The sequence below is a fragment of the Microtus pennsylvanicus genome, chromosome 6 (assembly GCF_037038515.1).
Source record: "Microtus pennsylvanicus isolate mMicPen1 chromosome 6, mMicPen1.hap1, whole genome shotgun sequence".
Lineage (NCBI taxonomy): Eukaryota > Metazoa > Chordata > Mammalia > Rodentia > Cricetidae > Microtus > Microtus pennsylvanicus.
Genome location: NC_134584.1, coordinates 17355981 through 17374629, shown reverse-complemented (window position 1 = coordinate 17374629; position 18649 = coordinate 17355981). Strand labels below are relative to the sequence as shown.

Genomic DNA, 18649 nt, shown 5'->3' with positions numbered 1-18649 from the left:
TCATACCCTCTGACCCCCACTGAGTTGCTAGCATGGTAGATGTGTACCCTCATACCGAGCACAAACCATGCTTGACGATGCTTATGGCAAGAGTCCCAGGTCATCTTCATCCTTCAAATTTCTCATATAAATTAGTGTATAGGACATGAACACAGACAATATGTATATTTATTTTTAACAAAGCCCAAAAGCTTCTGCCTTTATTTCATATTATTAATACATTTCCAGTTTTATTAGATATAAACATATATAAAGTATTGTACAACTTAAATATAACTTAGTACAATATTAAAATATAGCATTTACATTTGCACATTTATAATTTACTAATTTTCAATATACTCGAAGTAGGTCAGTTTCAACTCAAAGTTCCCTGGGCTTTCTTTCTGAAGTACATGTACTTTCAGCAATAGACACTTTCAATCTCTGTGGCCCACCAAGAGCAATAACAATAGACTGAATCATTGGGGAATTTTGTGGACCACAGCACTGTATGTGTGTAAAAATTTTTAGATTAATCCTTAACAGTGGTAAAAGAATTAGTTATTAAAGTTTGAATCATATTATTTTAAAATGATGCTTATTAACAATCAGATTTTTTCATGATATGGAACAAAGTGGACTGGAATTTTGGTTCTGCTCTCAGTGAGAGTAAAGTAACTGTGGAGAGATGGGACACAATATCGGTGATGCTCTACCATCTACACAGTGATGAGTGATACGCTGATATGGAGTTCTGTGAATACATTATAGAGCAGCAAAATTTTGTATGATCTGTTGTGCAGTTTCTTTTTTCTCCTGGGTTGATTCTAAATTTTGTCAATTTGACCATATTAAGCAACAAAATGCAATATTTAAAATAAACTAAAATTGGAAGGTATTCACTTAAATCCAGGCAGACAAATAGATAATACTTGCTTGAAATAATTAGTTTTAAATTATTACCAATTAAGGAACAAATTTATTCTGTTCTTATTTTAATTTAGCATGAATAATGAGCATCCACACGATGAGAGCATAAGCAGAGATAACAAAAAATAAGGCATTATTCAATTGTAGACATTGGGGACATTTCCATGTGTTTCCCCTGGATAATATTCAGATTCAAAGTTTTGAAACTCACAAAGGTTTAGAGTGAATGTCTTGGTATGGGGAGAAGGGAAACAGAGTTGATTCTACAGGTGAGGAAACACTAAATATTCTAAGGGAGAAAGTATGAGAGTGAATCGATCAACGGCTGCTGGTGAAAGGAGTGGATTTGGCAGATTTCCTAAAGAAAACAGAATCAGAAAACAATTGAAAAATAATAAGCAGAAAATCTGAGACAAATGCACATCAAAACATAAATTACTAATCTCAGTAAAGAGATGGCAGAGTCAGACAGCGCTGGTTTTTTATCCTGATTCAAACTTGCACGCATGTAAAGAAGGAAGAAATGAATGAAAAAGAATAGAAAGAATAAAGAATATTTTCAGGTGTTGAATTGAACAACTTGGACTCAATTTAAAAATTCAGAATACCATTTTCATTTTAATTAACTACACTAAGGAGAAATACAATAACAGATTTTGCAGAATTTTTTTTAGCATGGAAATTCATGAGGACTTTTACATGAGTTGAATAACTTCCACAAGGCTAGGAAACTTGGTGAGGGAGCCTGAAGACATCTTTTTTATGCTTTAGTCCATATATTTTTCCCTATTTTTGCTATTCCTATATCCTAAATTTCTAGGATCCAAAATCATTATGTTGGAATGTTGTGTTTTGATTTCTTGTTTTGAATTAGTTTAAGATGATTCCTAGGTTTCCCTTCCCTTTTAAAATCTATGTCATCTAAGCCGGGTGGTGGTGGCGCATGCCTTTTAATCCAGCACTTGGGAGGCAGAGGCAGGCAGATCTCTGTGAGTTCGAGACCAGCCTGGTCTACAAGAGCTAGTTCCAGGACAGGCTCCAAAACCACAGAGAAACCCTGTCTCGAAAAACCAAAAAAAAAAAAAAAAATCTATGTCATCTAATGACTATCAATTATTTATGATATTAAATCTATTCATAAATTAAAATAAATTGCTAAAGAATTTAAAGATCTATGGGAAATGTGATGACAAATTTAAAAAACTCAGTACCTTGAGGTTCTTTAAGAAAGAGAAGCAGAGTTAAAATCCGGGTCTTCTATTCGATTCCATTGATCAACTTCTCTGTTTTTATGCCAATACCAAGCTAGCCTTTCCTATTCCCAATGCTCCTCTGAACACATTGGCATCTCATTTTTGAAATCTGCTAGTAATATTTCTAAAGTGATTCTTTTATTTTGTCAACACTGTCCCCTAAGATATTCACTTGGTAAGCATTTTTGTCGATCTGAAATGTATCAGAATGATAAGTTAGACCCTTCCAAGTTCCACAACAAATCCTCCAAACTTGATTACTTGAAACATGAAAATGTTTTTCAGTAACTTTTACTGACCATAAGTTTTAGATAATTCTCCCTGGATTAGAATAAGAAATGAACAGATCTTCAGTAATATTCCTAGTATCAAGAAATAATCCATTGAGGCTTCTTTGTTAGTTTCAAGAGACCTCTCTTTGAATCTTCATTTCTATGAACTATCTTTGTAAGATAAATATCTGTGTGCGGAGTGTTGAGCATAACAGAGCCTGTTTAAATCACAGCGTTCCTATAATACTCCAACAGTATCTAATATTCATTCTTTATTCCAACCCTTCTCTTTCTCTCTTCCTTTACTGAATTGGTTGTGACCTCTCAGAAGAGTACATATCTATTATGCTTTTTTTAGCAACTGTCCTGTTCTCATCTTTGATATACTTGTAGACTCTAGTCAGAATGTCATTCTGATGGTTTTTTCAGAGTTGTAACCTAGTTATTGATAAAAAGAACAAAACAAACAATAAACACTGTTGGTAACCAAACACAGATGGTTAAGAGAACTAAAAGTGTTGATCATATTAAATAACTTTTTTTTTACTTTACTTTCACATGGATATTTGAGAATACATCTAATTCCTGTCTCTTTCCTGTATGTCAGCACTGTTTTCCATTGAAAACAAAACAAGCTACCATAAACAGCATTTCTTCATTTGAATCAGAGAAATTACTAACTCTCCTGGACCCTAATGTTTGGTCAGTGAATATGGGTCAATATGTTCTGGGATTTGAAATCAAGTTTAATGTTCTCTGAGATTATTATTCTTTTTTTGCTACTACTTGTCACTTCTTTCTTCCATCAGTAGACTCTACTGGAGACAAAAGAAAGTCACTATGTCTTAGGTAGATATTTTAATTAAAAATATAACAATTTAAAGCTATATTTAGTAATTGTCAAGGACTCAAATTATTGTGATTTTTATATCCCACATTATTTCACCAGTACTTTTTATAAAAACAGTGTTGGGTTGATAATGATGGATTGTTAACATTGGATATTTGCCCTTTATTTCTTCTTCTCTGAAATATAAAGACAAGCATTTCCCCTATACAAATGTTACACAACATACTATATTGCACTTTTAACTCAATGGCCCACATTTGTAATAGAGTTTGAAGTCCTAACTCAAAGCAACTTTCAAAATTAATGACTCTGCCACCATGTCCTTAGCCTTTTAAAATTATTCATCCCTAAGGAATTACATATTATCCCAAAGAGCAACTGTGCATTGGAGTGAAAACGATAAATTTTTAGGTCGTGATCTTAATGTGGTCTAGTGTGCATAAATAGTTTTCTGGGGTGAATTCATGTGTGCCACATTAGCTTTGTGAGGGCCATATGTTTCTATTTAACACCAAGAAAAAAGACACTCTATGAAGGTAATGCAGGAAAACTGTTCATGCTATTTTCTGGGTGACTACCTTCCTGTTTTTCTCCTTTGCCCTTTGTTCTCTTTTCTCTTCTAAAGAAGAACTGATTACCATTGTTTATTATGCAATCAGACATACAAGAAGCTTCTGCACTCCTAGTGGACTACAAGAATGACAATATAACCTCCTTCACAAAATTTCATAAGTCTAATCATTTATTTCTCATCCTGCGTAACACCTTGTTATTGTTATTTTAATAAATATGTTTGTTAATGTAATAAAGAATACTTAGAGAAGGCACTAAAATGTTTCAGTGCCATATTAAAAAATTAGAGAGTAATATTCTCTTGATTAACATGAACAAGCCTGAACCCCAAATTTGATTCTACCACTTTTTAACTCACATTTCCTGTTAGTCTATAGTTTGTGGTCAATGCTGTCTGTGGCTTATCAGTTATGTATCTGTTCTGTCTTTACATGTTGCCTGTGTGTAGTGCTCTGTATAAGTTTGTATCTGTAATTAAGGGATTGTGATCTATATTTGTTAAACAACATATAAAACAGGGACAGAGAAAGGAATGACAGAATGCCTTACAGAGTTATACAAAGAAAAACGTTTCTTTCCTAAACCCAAATGTATTGGCTGTTTTTGTGGGTCAGCTTGAAGCAGGCTATAGTCACCACAGAGGAAGGAGCCTCAGCTGAGGAAATGCCTCCATGAGATCCAGCTGTAAGGCATTTTCTCAATTAGTGATCAGTGGTGGAGAGCACAGCCTATTGGGGGTGCTTCATTCCCAGGCTGCTATCCTGGGCTTTTTAAGAAAGTAGGCTGATAAGCGGTTTTTAAACATAAAGCAAAGAAAACCAGCCTACAATTCACAATTCCAAAGAACCTAGAAAACAATGAGGACACTAAAAGAGACATACATAGATCTAATCTACATGGGTAGTAGAAAAAGACAAGAGCTCCTGAGTAAATTGGGAGCATGAGGACCTTGAGAAAGGGTTAAAGGGGAGGGGAGAGACAGAAAGGGGAGCAGAGAAAAATGGAAAGCTCAACAAAAATCAATTGAAAAATGGAAAAAAAAGGGAAAAAAGAAGTAGGCTGAGCAAGCCAGCGAGAACAAGTAAGTAATCAGCTCCCCTCTATGGCCCCTGCATCTGCTCCTTCCTCTTGATTCCAGCTGTGCTTCAGTTCCTATTCTGACATTCTCCAGTGATGGACTATGATCTAGAACTGTAAGCCAAATTAAATGCTATCCTCCTTAACTTGCCTTTGTGTCATGGTGTTTTGTCACAGCAATAGAAACCCTAACAGACACCCTCTGACCCAGAAAAGCACCTGAAGCTACAAAACGATTTTATCACCCAGTACTTCTGACATTTATGATAGTTTGTTTAAGGATGCTTTCATCATATTGAAAACTTTTATCAAATGATTACCATAACACACACACACACAGACACACAGACACACACACACACACACACACACACACACACACACACACAAACAAATTTGGGGTTAGGAGCATGGGAGAGTACTTAGACATTTAAAAATTAGCTGAAGTTTTAAAAGATAATTGCATGAGAAATCCAAGGATAACAAGGTTGATTATATTGTTTTTTATTCTTAATGGCATATTAAACATTATCATGCTAATTGCACATTGGATAGCAGGTCGTTCAAAGCATAGTTTTAATCTGGCTGCAGGGCCCAGAGAAAGTTCAGTCATTGTGGAGTCAAGAGTTATTTTCAGAAAAATAACTCAGTATAAGTTGGAATTTTTTTCAACAAACCATTTTGCTATTTTCCAAATACTTTTTCCCTGACATACTTTGACAATTTTAGACAAATGAATAACATTTTAGTATCTATAAAATCAGTGTTCTATGTTTTGAATATTTATAATTTTCATGCTCTACTCCTAATTCTTTTCAGTGAAGTTTGATTGTGAACCGTAGACAAACTAAAACATTTCTGTTGACATTGCCTAGACCTAGGTAATGAAACATATATTTATTTGTTTCCAAAATTTTCTTGTGTTCTGTTTTATGTCTCATCCTTCAAAGCAACACCCCCCACCCCACGTGTGTGTATCCTTTCTTTTCTCTTAGTTCCAATACTCTCATACATTCCTCCCCCTGGATTCTCATTCCTTGTTTCTTAAAACCTAATATACATACTGTGGTTCCTCTGGGTACTTAGAAATCTCTTATTAAACAAAAATTCACAGTAGAACAAGTATAGTTTTCTCAGGCTCAAACTTTATTGCAGAATAAACCTGGAAAGTAGAAATGGATGACTGAGAAAGGCGAGAACAGGGAAGGAAAACCCTCAATGATTTACTTTGCTCCTTCAGCATCTGTTGTCATCAAAATTATGTAACTATTAATCAGTGAACTAAATCCTAATAACATTTATTATTTTATCATTGCTACATTGAAATAATGATTTTAAAAGTTAATCAAGCTCGCTAAAAGATTAAAAATTTCCTTAATGAGATAATCACCTTAGTTACAGAAATACTAAAGCTATGTTTTATGAACAACTGATATGTTATTCCCATTATAGTTTATAGTATTTTGGTGTAACTATTAGTAATGTTTTCCAGTTTTATAAATATTTCTAAATTATCAGTGATAAACTATGTTTAATTTAATCATAACTTCTGGCATGTCCATGTACAGTGCTTTACAAATTGTGAAGATATATTTGTTGAACTAAATTTGTGCTTAAAAAGCTAAATTCATAAAAACTCATAAAAAAGATTTCATGTGGAGGAAACCACTCAGATTTCTTCAGAGGCAGAGACAGTTTATCAAAAAATAAACATCAGTGGTTTCACAAAATTCCTTGTCTTCTCCTGGCAGTGAATCTTATTTATTTTGGTGTCACAAATTAAATTTAAATGTAAGTTACCTGTACATTAAGCTATGTCATATAAATTTCGTTCACTTAGATTTAAATGACATATAGAAGCTATTTTATCTTTACACGTTAGTCAGATTTATGTATTTATATTCTAAAATCATCTTTCTTACAGAAGCTATTTTCTACTGAGATAGTATTTGTAAATTAACATTATATATTTTATCATTTGAAGAAATAAAAAATATAATCATTTGTCAATATTACCAACTGGTTAATATTTCTCCACTAACTAGATTAGTCATAATATTTTCAAGTCCCTTAAGTAAATAAGATAGCAACAAAATGTATAATTTCTACATAGAAACATTTACTGGAAATGATATTACACTTTTTATTCTACAAATTATGAAATTAGTACTTTGATGATATATGTTTTGGCTTTTGAAAAATTGATGAAAGTTTGAATTTAAGTTGCTCCTATGCTTTCAAGATCTAATGTCAACAATCAATGGTGATTAAATTTTTTTATGAATTTTCTCATGAAAATTTCCCCAGACATGGAAAATAGTGAGAGTGGTGGAAATATCATTTCCTAACTTAATATTACACAGTATAATCTTTATTAAGGAGAAAGACAACAGTAATTATGAAAAATACTAAAATTAAAATGCATAATATTTATCAGTTTCTAAAACAGTTACTGAAACTTGGAGAAATCAAGGCAAAGTATCCATTTAATACCAAGTAAAGAAAACTATAAAGAAGGAAATGGCTGTTGTAGCATGAAGTTCACAGTGTAAAAGAAAACTGAACTCTTAACCTCTTGATAATCTTCAGAAAACATATGTCATCAGAATATAGATCAAGCTGATTTTGTCTATGTCTGTTTTTCAGCTGCACTCCAACTCCGACAAAGGTGACGGGTCTGTCAAGTACATCCTTACTGGGGAAGGCGCTGGGACTATATTTATCATTGACGACACGACAGGTGACATCCACTCAACCAAAAGCCTGGACAGAGAGCAGAAAACACACTATGTTCTTCATGCTCAGGCTATTGACAGAAGGACAAACAAGCCTCTGGAACCTGAATCTGAGTTCATCATCAAAGTGCAAGATATCAATGACAATGCTCCCAAGTTCACAGATGGGCCATACATCGTTACTGTGCCTGAGATGTCAGATATGGGTAAGGAAGCTATTTTTTATAATGTAGAAATTAATGTATGTTATTGATAACATAAAGGATTATTTTCTGAAGAACTTTAAAAAATATATATGTGTATATTTGCAGAAATTCGAGAAACTTCTAGAATGTTAGGCTATTTTTATTACATAAAGACTTATTGATTATTTAATCATATATTATTAATTGAAATAAAATTTTGGGCATGTATGTCCAGATAATGGTTTGGACATGTCAAGGAAAAATTCCTAAGTTGGATAACATATGAAATTCTTTCTTAATTGGCATTATTTTTGATTCTGTACATTTTTCTTTCATATTATTGAGTAATAGTAAATGCCAACACATTTGACAGTAACTGCTTTGAAGACAGAGTGTATGACATCTTGTACTTCAGACTATATGTTTTATAGGCTTACAGGTCCTTCTTAACTATAACGGCATTAGTATTAGATGTTATTGCTTCAGTAACCAACAAAATTACTCATATGTTAGGCCATTACATATATATTTCAAAATATAAATATTATGTTATTCATTTTTAGATTATTTTAAATGTGCAGATAGCATGAAGTGCACATGCTCATTTTTAGAAAATAATCAACTAGTAATTAATTTAAGATTTATCTCATTTCATGGCTGTACTGAAATATCTTCATCTTCATACAGTTCTCAATGTCTATGAATTAGTGATACTTTCTCTACTCATTGATTTTTGTTGCTATCCTATTTTTATTTTTAGTCCGTAAATAAATTTCCTGAAAGTAATTAAAATGAACTTAAATAGTTGCATTATTTTTTTGCCAACTTTGTAGGATTCCACTTGCTTTCAGGAACCACGTTTTAATGATAATTTTTGTATTTTACTTAAATATCTATGTCACTCTTTTTCTGAATAATGATATTATAGATGCTGATAATATCCTGTAATCAGCCCGTGAATGTTCACATAAACCTTCCTTACTAGCAGTGAACCTCTGTTTCATTTTAGAATTGCAGCCCATTTTAGTTCTCTTGAGAGCCAGGTGGCTCTTTAGCTGATGGAGAAAGGCTAGAAATCAAGAGAGAGATGCTCTCAGCCAGAGCCTCTGGGGAAAAACAATTTCCCAACATTTTTCCGTCTGCAGCAGAATTCAGGGACTAGCCATAGCACTCTTTGGCATATTCTCAGACTATATTCAAGCTTATTGGTCTCTAAGGACATTTAAGGGGAAAAATGGTGGACTAGGCACTGTTATTCAAGATGGGCAAGAGCTTATAAGCAAAGCCCAAAAATAAACCCCTTGCCTGTCTAGGACAGGCAGGGCAATATGTTGTCTAAGCCCCTTCTAATTTATAAATGCAACAAGTTTTAATACACCATCGCTTATAAAAAATGTGCTGGTAGGCTCCCATTGTGTGATACAGGGCAGGGCAAACATGAAAGCACTAGTGTCAGAAAGAAATGACAGCAGAGACAAGAAAATAGGCAGACTTGTCATTACCCAAAGGCCGTTTCTAATTGACAAATTAGGGGAGAGAACTGGAGGATTTTAGCGAATACAACAGAGAGATTGAGGGGGTGCAGGGTTATAATGTTTTATATTTAAAAGTAAATCACAAGAAAAGTGTACATAATGTCCTGAAATAATTAATGGTCATTAATTTGACTGGTATCCTTGTATAAGAGAACATAACAATTTTTTAAGAAATCTTATTCTTTAAGCATCAGGGAAATAAGGTATATCCCCAATAGCAGAGAAAATATACGCAGAGGAAGAGATAAATTGTATTTTCCCATCTCAGATGAGGAGTTCCCTGATTTACAAGCTTCATGAAGATACTAATTTTGAGGATAACATTGGTAGACTGGGTATAGGCAAATATTGGCAATGCTCCAAAGACTGAATACAAAAAGCAAGCTCTAATGACTGATAGGGAGGATGAGAAATTGAAAATGGTTGAAGGTGAACAGAGGTCTAAGTCAAATAAATCAGTAAAGAGATGGCAAAGATAACATGGCAAACCCTAAAGCACACATGTGCATACAGACAAACAGAAATGAATATGCAAATTGCTACCTTTTTCAAGCACTAATTTGATCTTTGCTAATCCAAATCAAAGCCAAAATGAAAGGTGGAATTATCATAGTAAAGGCTGTGGGTTCAACAAAATAACTTCCAAGACATTTCCTAAAATGTGAAGCATTGAGAGAATAAGGAATAGCTAACACTCTTACACTCTCAGAGTTACAAAAATGTGGTTTTAGAATACAACTTTAATTCATAAGAATAGTAAAATAATTAAGAGAGTTAAGTGCTATCTCCATATTGCCGTGATTCCAGGCAAGAACACTTTTATGATAGTAATTTATTGGAGGCCAGACGCCAAATTATGGATATTCCATATTATTATTGGTTTTGAATTAATGGGAGCTCATTATTGTGGCAAAATGTGTATGTCTGTGTAATCATAACAAATAATTCACGTTGTACTTTGATTGTATGGAAGCTGATATCAGATCACAGTATGTGCAACTTCTTTTATATATTGAGCTTAATAACAGATGTTGTTTTGACTATGAATGTAGAAAACAATGTTAATATACTGAAAATAAGGGACCGTAAGCAATTGCAGGAGAGACAATCTCCCTGCTGGCTGACTCTACAGATCATTTCTTGAAGCGCAATCAATCACTCACATGGAAAACATTTTACATAGTTTAAACATGAAAGAAGAAGAGTTGCACAGTTGCTTAAAATTTGATTATTTTTAGAAAAGAAAGTTTGTCAGTTGCATTGCAAGACATTTCTGGGACCAAGACCTGAGGCAGAACATCTAGAGAGTTGTGCTGTGGTCCCGAGTAAGAAGGTGTCTGCTGATTGAGCCAGGAAGTTTTCTTCAAGTCTTGCCTCAGTACTTGACCCTTCATAGAAGGACAGCCTGTGGCATAAAGAAATGGCCACCTTCCCTTATAAAACATGCTGCCATCTATCTAACCAGTGGGCAGCTTTTTTTTTTTCTTTCAAATTTACCAAAGCATTATTCACATGTTAACTTGAGTTCAGGTCTCTCACTAACCTGATGCTTGCCAATTATACCACGGTTGCAGGCCAGCAGGTTCCTACTCTCTGCCTGTTTCTGATTTTCCAGCATTGTGCCATTTTCATGTGGCTGCTACAGATAGAACTCCTGTCTTCATCCATCCATAGCGATCACTTTACTTTACAGCATTTAAGGTTTCATTGGGGAGATTCTCATAAAGAAACGAATCTATCACTGAATCCAAAGGAAAGTGATGCTCACTACTGTTTAGAAGCAGTGATCCTCCTTTCTTTTAAGGAAGTTGATTTGGGGCTGAAACATGAAATTCTCACTTCCTTTTTCTTTCACTGACCTACAGAGTAATTATGATGTCAGATGACTTGTTGTGATAGAAAACGTCCTTTCTGCTTGAGTGCAGCTAACAGCTATTTTAAATATTCAAATCATGCTTGCCATCAAAACTATTTGTGCCCATAGAAGTACTAATTAATAAATTAATGAGATTTGCTCCTTTGAATGCATGCTCTCTGTTCTGGAAAAAAAAATATAGCGAGAGTTTTTTTCATCAAAAATTGTACAAAAATTTGCCTGAGTCTTTGACTACTGGTCACCATAGCAACTGTGAAAATGATCCAACAGACAACTACAAGGAACACTTGTTAAACACTTGCTAAGTGTCAGGCATCTCATGTATTTACAATAATGTCGTGTATTTGTCAAAATTGTCACCACAATGTCAACATGAAGATTATACTTGTGTTCTGAGGATAAAAATGATATTGTATTATTTGTCTAAAATATCATGGTTATTAAAAATTCCTTTTACAAATAAAACCCCTGTCACCATCCAGGAGAAACCTTTCTTTAAATTATTGGTCAGGGGAGTCCACAAGACTTTCTAAACAATATAGACTATTGATTTATTATTTGCACTCTATTTTTAATTGGCTTAGTTAGTTTATTGGTATATAGGTTGGTGAATACTTTATACATATTTTGGACGTTAACTTTCTGTTGAATGTAGTGAAAATCTTTTTCCCATTGAGATTCGATCTTACACCTGTCAGAATGGCTAAGATCAAAACCACAAATGACAGCTCGTGCTGACCAGGATGTGGTGTAAGGGGAAAACTCCTTATGCTGGTGGGAGTGCAAACGTGTACGCCACTCTGGAAATAATAAGGCAGTTCCTCGGGAAAACTGGGATTTGATTTATCTCAAGATTCAGCCATAATGATCCCTGTTGTTGGTTGTTTTTCACTCTTTGTAGTCTTTACTTTTCCGGGGCCTGCTACGCAGATCCCAAATCTTATTTGGCTTATTATTTTTTATAAATGTCCAGCTTTAACTTGGCTTGTTTCTAGCTAGCTTTTCTTAACTTAAATTATGCCATCTACCTTCTGCCTCTTGGCTTTTTCCTTTCTTTACTTCTATAATCTTTCATGCTTACTCTGCAGCTTAGGTGCAGGGCTGGCCCCTAGCATCCTCCTTTCCATGCTCCCCTGCTCCTGCAAGACTTTGCCTTCTATTTTTTATTAAATTAAATTTCTATTAAATTAAATAAATATTGTTATTAAATTAAAATATTTGACTTTATTCTCGCTGTCTGCTAGTCTCGTCTATCTTTGTCCTTTCTAGCTATTGTCCATTCAGCTCCTTATTAGGCCTTCAGATGTTTTAGAGAGGCAAAGTAACACAGGTTCACAGAGTTAAACAAATGCAATATAAAACAATGCAACACATGTTCTCATCATTAAACCACTGTTCAACCACATAAAAAAATAACAAATCTTAAGATAATATTCTATAACTGAAAGACCCCCAGAGTGGTCCTTCCCTCAGGAAGAGACCCCTAACCCAAGGAACAGTCGAGACCACAGGCTGTAATTAGCAAGAGGTTTATTGGGTGGGCACAGGTACCTGTGGGTGGCAAATCCTTTCGGAGGACTTGCACAACTACAGGCTGGGAGGAGGTCTTTTTATAGGAAAAGGGTGGCAAAAGCAGGCATACAGAAGCAATGCATGGTTACAGGGATCTCATTGGTCAGTTCAAATGAGGTGATGAGTTCATTTAGGGGACAAGTTCCCCAGAGACATGAAGGTCTGATAATAATAGCGGACTTGGCCCTATCTAGGGTACATGTAGTTTTTCCCAGAACTGTTCGTTCCCCTCCTAGGCCTGGTGTCTGACCACAGATATCCTGTTTGGCCGCCTAGGAGTACTGACTTTACCTTGAACTTACATTTGTTTGTGTGAAGGCTTTGCAAAATGGCATTACAGTAGCTAAGCTGGGGTCTTTCATAACAATTCCTGGGCATACACCCAAATAATGTTCCATCATACTCCTAGAGCACTTGCTCACCTATGTTTATAGCAGCACTATTTGTAATAGCCAGAAACCAGAAACAATATAGATTTACCGTCACCAAAGAATTGACAAAGTGTGGTGCACTTAAACAATGGAGTATTATTTAACTCTTTAAAAGTTGGCAGTATAAAATTTGCTGGTAAAGGATGGGAATAGCAAAAACCCAGTCTGAGTGTGATAACCCCACCTGAAAAAGACAAACATGCTATAGTACTCACTTGTAAGTGGATGTCAGCTGTAAAGTTAAAGGTAATCATGCTATGGTACACAGATTCAGGATAAGTAAAAGGGAGGGCAAGTGGGGGCACATGAATCTCCCTGGGAAGGGAATATACTAGATATCTTCGTTGGACTCGGACTGGGTAGGGATGGGAACAGGAGGAATAAGATGGGGAGGTAGATGAAGAGAATATTGGGAGATATGACTGGAACTGGTGTTGTATGGGGATTGAAGTAAAAACCTAGTGCACTGGAAATGCCATGAAACCTACAAGAGTGACCCTATCTAAGACTCCTTGTAAAGGGGACTTGGAGCCTAAACTGGCCATCTTCAGTAATCAGGCAAGGCCTCAAGTGGAGGAACTGGGCACCAACCTGTCCACAAAAACCTTTGATTCACAGTTTTCTTCCTTCAAGAAAGGCTGGGATTGGAGACTAGCATCACCGTCATTAGAGAAACAAAAGAGATTTCAATCAATAAATGATGGTAGCAGATAGAGTATCACAGCCACATATTAGGTGGAGCTTGGGGAGTCCTTATGTGGAGGAAGGGAAAGAAGACTGGAGCCAGAAGGAACAAGAACAGAGAGCAAGGCACACAGAATCACTGACAATCAAGTGCGCTCACAGATAGGAGTACTTTGCATATATTTTATAGTTGGGTAGCTTGGTGCTCTTGTGGGATTCCTAAGAGTGGTAGTGAGGAGCAGTGTCTGACTCTTTTTCCTGCAAATGGGACTGTTTTCCTCCTATTTGGTTGCCTTATCCAACCTTGATGGGAGAATATGTGCCCGCTCTTATTGCAGCTTTTTTTTTTTCCCATATTTAGTCGATATCTCTAGAAGTCTTGTTCTTTCCTGAGAGGAAATGGAAAGTAAGTAGATATGGGGAAGAAGGAGAAGTGAGTGAGAAATGCGAGGGAGGAGGGAAACTGCAGTAGGGATATAATATATGAGAGAAGAATAAATAGAAAAAATAATACCAACGGAATCATATGGCCACATGATTTTGAAAAAGAAATAATTCTAATAACACTAATATGTCCATACTGAGTTAGGATGAGGAATTGGGGGTTGTTATGATCAAAATATATTTTCAGGAATTTACAAAGGAGTAAAAAAAAAATATATTACCTGCTAAAATAGTAGTATTTTCACAGTAGGGCCTAACACCTCAGCCATGCAATTTTGTCAGTATAGTCATGCATATTCTTCCATAGAGTGGGCTTCAAGTCCAATCAGAGAGTGATAGGCTGTTCCTCTGATGTTTTGTCATTATTGATTTAGTGGGTGTATTGCCTGGTAAGCTGGTGTGGTCATTCTGGGGGTTCTCAGCTGGTTGAAATTGTTAGTGTGTATTTAACAGCATGTATAACTATGAAGTTTAAGTTCTAGCTTTATTTCCCTATTTGTAATGAAAGTGCATTATTGTTTGCACTTCTGCACAGTGCCTATGTCTTAATCTTCTACTGTCTCAGTCAGCATTTGCAACCCTGTAGGTACAGCTCTGCTTATCTAGCGGTGGCCTGGAGGTTCAGGCAGGGACTGGAGTGAATTCTGCTCCTGCAGGCACTGGCCCTGTCACTGTTGATAAAGGTATATTCAACTAAATCTCTGCCATTCTAATTATGACCTGAGACTCCAAGCCTGGGGTGAAAACCTGCAAGCTCAGAGGGGCTAAGTAACAACTAGCTAACCTTCTTTTCCTGCTAGCACCCATGGAAGACCCATGCTTCTACTTTGCCAAACCACAAAAGGCTGTGCTACTCTAAACCATACCTTACTACTTCCTGTGTCTCTCTCTATCTTTTCCAGATTGGCCTCTGATCTTCTATGATTACTTTCTGTCACTAGTATTTAATGCCATCGCCAGACTCAAGGTTAAGTTTACTTAATTAACACAATTCAGGGGTCACATTGTGATCTAATATCCCTCAACAATATGCATTGTCATCATCAACAGACCCTTAGCACTTAGTTCTGATGCGCATCTAAGAGCAATGAGAAGAAGCTATTTTGTTTTTACAGGTGACAATGGGGTTTTCCTGATCAATTACTCATAAAAAGATGATCTTTATTTGGCGTATGGCTATTTGATCAATGACCTTGGCTTTTGGCAATAGCAATATTCTGCCATATTGGATATATTCTATTTAACCCCTATCCAAAAACATTTTAATTGGCTTATAAAATATTAGAATTCAACGAATTTTTAAAAATTTACTTGTCATTTTGGTGATTTTTTCTGTCCTGAAATGGTCAGCATTTTACAGAGATACTTCATAAATGCTTTCACACATATATAACTATATCTGCAGTAATAGTCCTTACTACACTACTTACACTGTGAAAATAGGAATCAGAACACACATATATTCATGTATACAAATTTCCATAACTAAATATAAAACAATCCTTATTTTATACTGTAGAATGAGCTTGTATTTTAGAATATTTACAACATGAGCAGAAAAATATCTGAAGGAGAAAAAAACATATGTATATACTGATCATATTAATTTCTTCTGCAAAGTAGTTATTATTTTATTTTAAATAGAAGACTATCATTCTTATTAAACACTGTATAAATATATTGTTCATAAAATACTAGCAAATGTTCTAATACTGGGAATAGCAGTATCTTTGACTCTTTTGTCTGCTCTTAGGACCCTTTTTCCCTCACTACATTGCCCTTCTCAGCCTTGTGATGAGGGTTTGTGCCTAGAGGAATTGTTTAGAGTTAAAGGAAAGCTCAGCTTGTGGATTAGGAGAACGGCAACAATGGATTATTCACAATGCATAATGTTTATAGGGAAACAGGATTAAATTAAGTAGATGTTGCATTTCAAGTAGAAAAGTAGTGAGAAATATTCCTTTTTCCTCTACTGGATATTAGTCGACTTAGTACTCTGTGTGTGTGTGTGTGTATACATGTGCATTGCCATGTTATAAAAGCATTGTGCTAATACTGTCTTTATGTCTTTGTAAAATATGCAATGAGAACACAAAGGATAGGATCTAAAACTAGTTTCACATGGATGATTTTGTTAGGTTATTTTTGTAACTACATATTCTCAGTAGGAGAAGTCTAGTGTGTTTGTAGGTTTCTTAACAATGGGTAATAATCAACATAAAAAACATGTGGTATTATGAATGGTTTAATACAGATGCAAAAAATAAATCAAGATATTCTAGGAAAATGTTTTTATATAATGTTTCTTCTCATTTGTTACACAGTGCAATTTAACCTGTTATCGTATTTGAGATCAGTATAGTTCCCAGCCTTGACCTTTTACAGTTGCCTTGCTCATAGGAGAATAGTTAACATCCTTCCTGGCTACTAATCCACAGTATCAGTACCATCTCTCCTGCTACACTCAAACCTGGTGTTTCCACATATTAATAAATGGTTTTAAAGGAAAATTTGAGTTATTCTCAATTATCACTTGAGAATTAATAGCATAGGGAACATGGAAGAAAATGGAATGAAAAAATATAGAGGCATGAAAAAATAATATATTGTATAATTTACAATTCCATACAAAGTGAAATTCATAGTGCTAGAATGCTTATTATCTATTTTATGACCCAAATTATTCTACATGCAATTCTGCATTGAAATATTAATTATATTAAATTTCATAAAATATATAATAAAAGCAACCTTACAGGTGAGATTAGTGTATTTTGGCTATAGAACAAATAGCAGTGGTTTGGGTAGTTGAGATTTAGAAATCACAAGCTTCAAAAAATTTAGTTTTATAATTTTTATTTAGTTTATTTGCAGTAAATCAATCTAGTGATAGCCATATACTTGCATATACATCAGTGAATATGGTACATTTATATTTATATACATATTTAATAATTTTCTGTAGAGTAAGAGTATTTGAAAATGAACATATTTTAACACTACCGAAGTCAACTATTTCCTATATCTACCCAAAATAATCTTTTATAAATTATAACAATTGAAATTTAGGATTCTTTCCTTTTGTTTACAACTGTAATGCATCATCATGCTGATGGCAATAACCATCTTGGTCCATTGATGTCACATCAAATTACTGAGCCCCTGTAACAAGAAAAGGAATGGTCTTATAATTTTGAGGTTGAAAGTTCAAGATTATTTGTGTCTGCTAAGCACTACCTGTAAATTGTTGTACAATGATGGAGAGGTTGTGAGTTTGAGGAATGAACATATTTTTAAATATTAAGTCTCTCAGGGAATGAACTATGGTCCCACAAGAGCCACTTTGGTTCCTTAAAGACAGTGACTACCCCAGTGACTTATTGTCATCACACTACACTTCTATTCCTGAAAGTCAACTCATGTCTCAGCATCACCTCATGAGGACCAAGCATCCAGAACATGAACCTCTGGAGGTTAGCCTCTAATTGGGGAGGAATCATGGCAACCATCTCTTCTTCCTTCTAATACTGTTTCTAATTTTTTCACCAAATAAAAGGGTAAGCTTTTATAATGTTCCAAATTATTTTGATAATTGTATAAAATGTCAAGTCATTTTGCAAATAACACAAAATGTGATATAATTCAGTACTATGCTTTACCATAGTCCAATTAAGTATACATCATTACACAGAAGACTATATGTCCCCTGAGACAGAGGTTAGTACAATATGACAGAAGAGAAATTAAAAAAGAATGAATAGAGCAGTATTTGTAAATGATGTTACTGTTCTCACTGGAAGAGTGTCTCTGAAATGATTAAGATATTTAGACATTAGAACACGTGACAGAAATACTGATTATTTGTTATATACAATGTAAATAATTGCAAGTATATCATTTACAAACTTTACGTTCAATGGAACACTGAAAACTTTTCAGGTATTAAACTGCCATTTGCTTTGCTTCTAATCCTTAATCTACTTGGTTTCTTGCTCTATGAGATATACTTAAGCATTCTTATTCCTCTGTTTATTTCCCCTATAGTCTTAAAAGCCAAGGGGCCTCTTTGTGTGTGTTCCCTGTTGCACAGCAACAAAAGGCATCAGATGGGTGATGGTTTTACGGCACGGCTTGCTGGGTCCTTGATTTAGATCAGACCAAACATCTTGGGAGCTTCATTTTGGACACCTGCCAGGATTCAAGATTCCATATCCCAACGTTCACCCTGGAGACATAATCTTGCCGATTAT

The 18649-nt window shown here is 34.8% G+C and overlaps 1 protein-coding gene across 4 annotated transcripts in view; it reads left to right on the top strand.

The window, feature by feature from the left end:
• The window catches only part of Cdh18 (cadherin 18), a 739086-nt gene that overhangs the window by 544242 nt on the left and 176195 nt on the right, over window positions 1-18649 (top strand). For all 4 annotated transcript variants that reach the window (XM_075975833.1, XM_075975835.1, XM_075975834.1 and 1 more), the window contains one exon: window positions 7584-7878. In XM_075975833.1, coding sequence (XP_075831948.1) covers window positions 7584-7878 — 295 coding nt within the window. The remainder of the gene's footprint in view (window positions 1-7583; window positions 7879-18649) is intronic.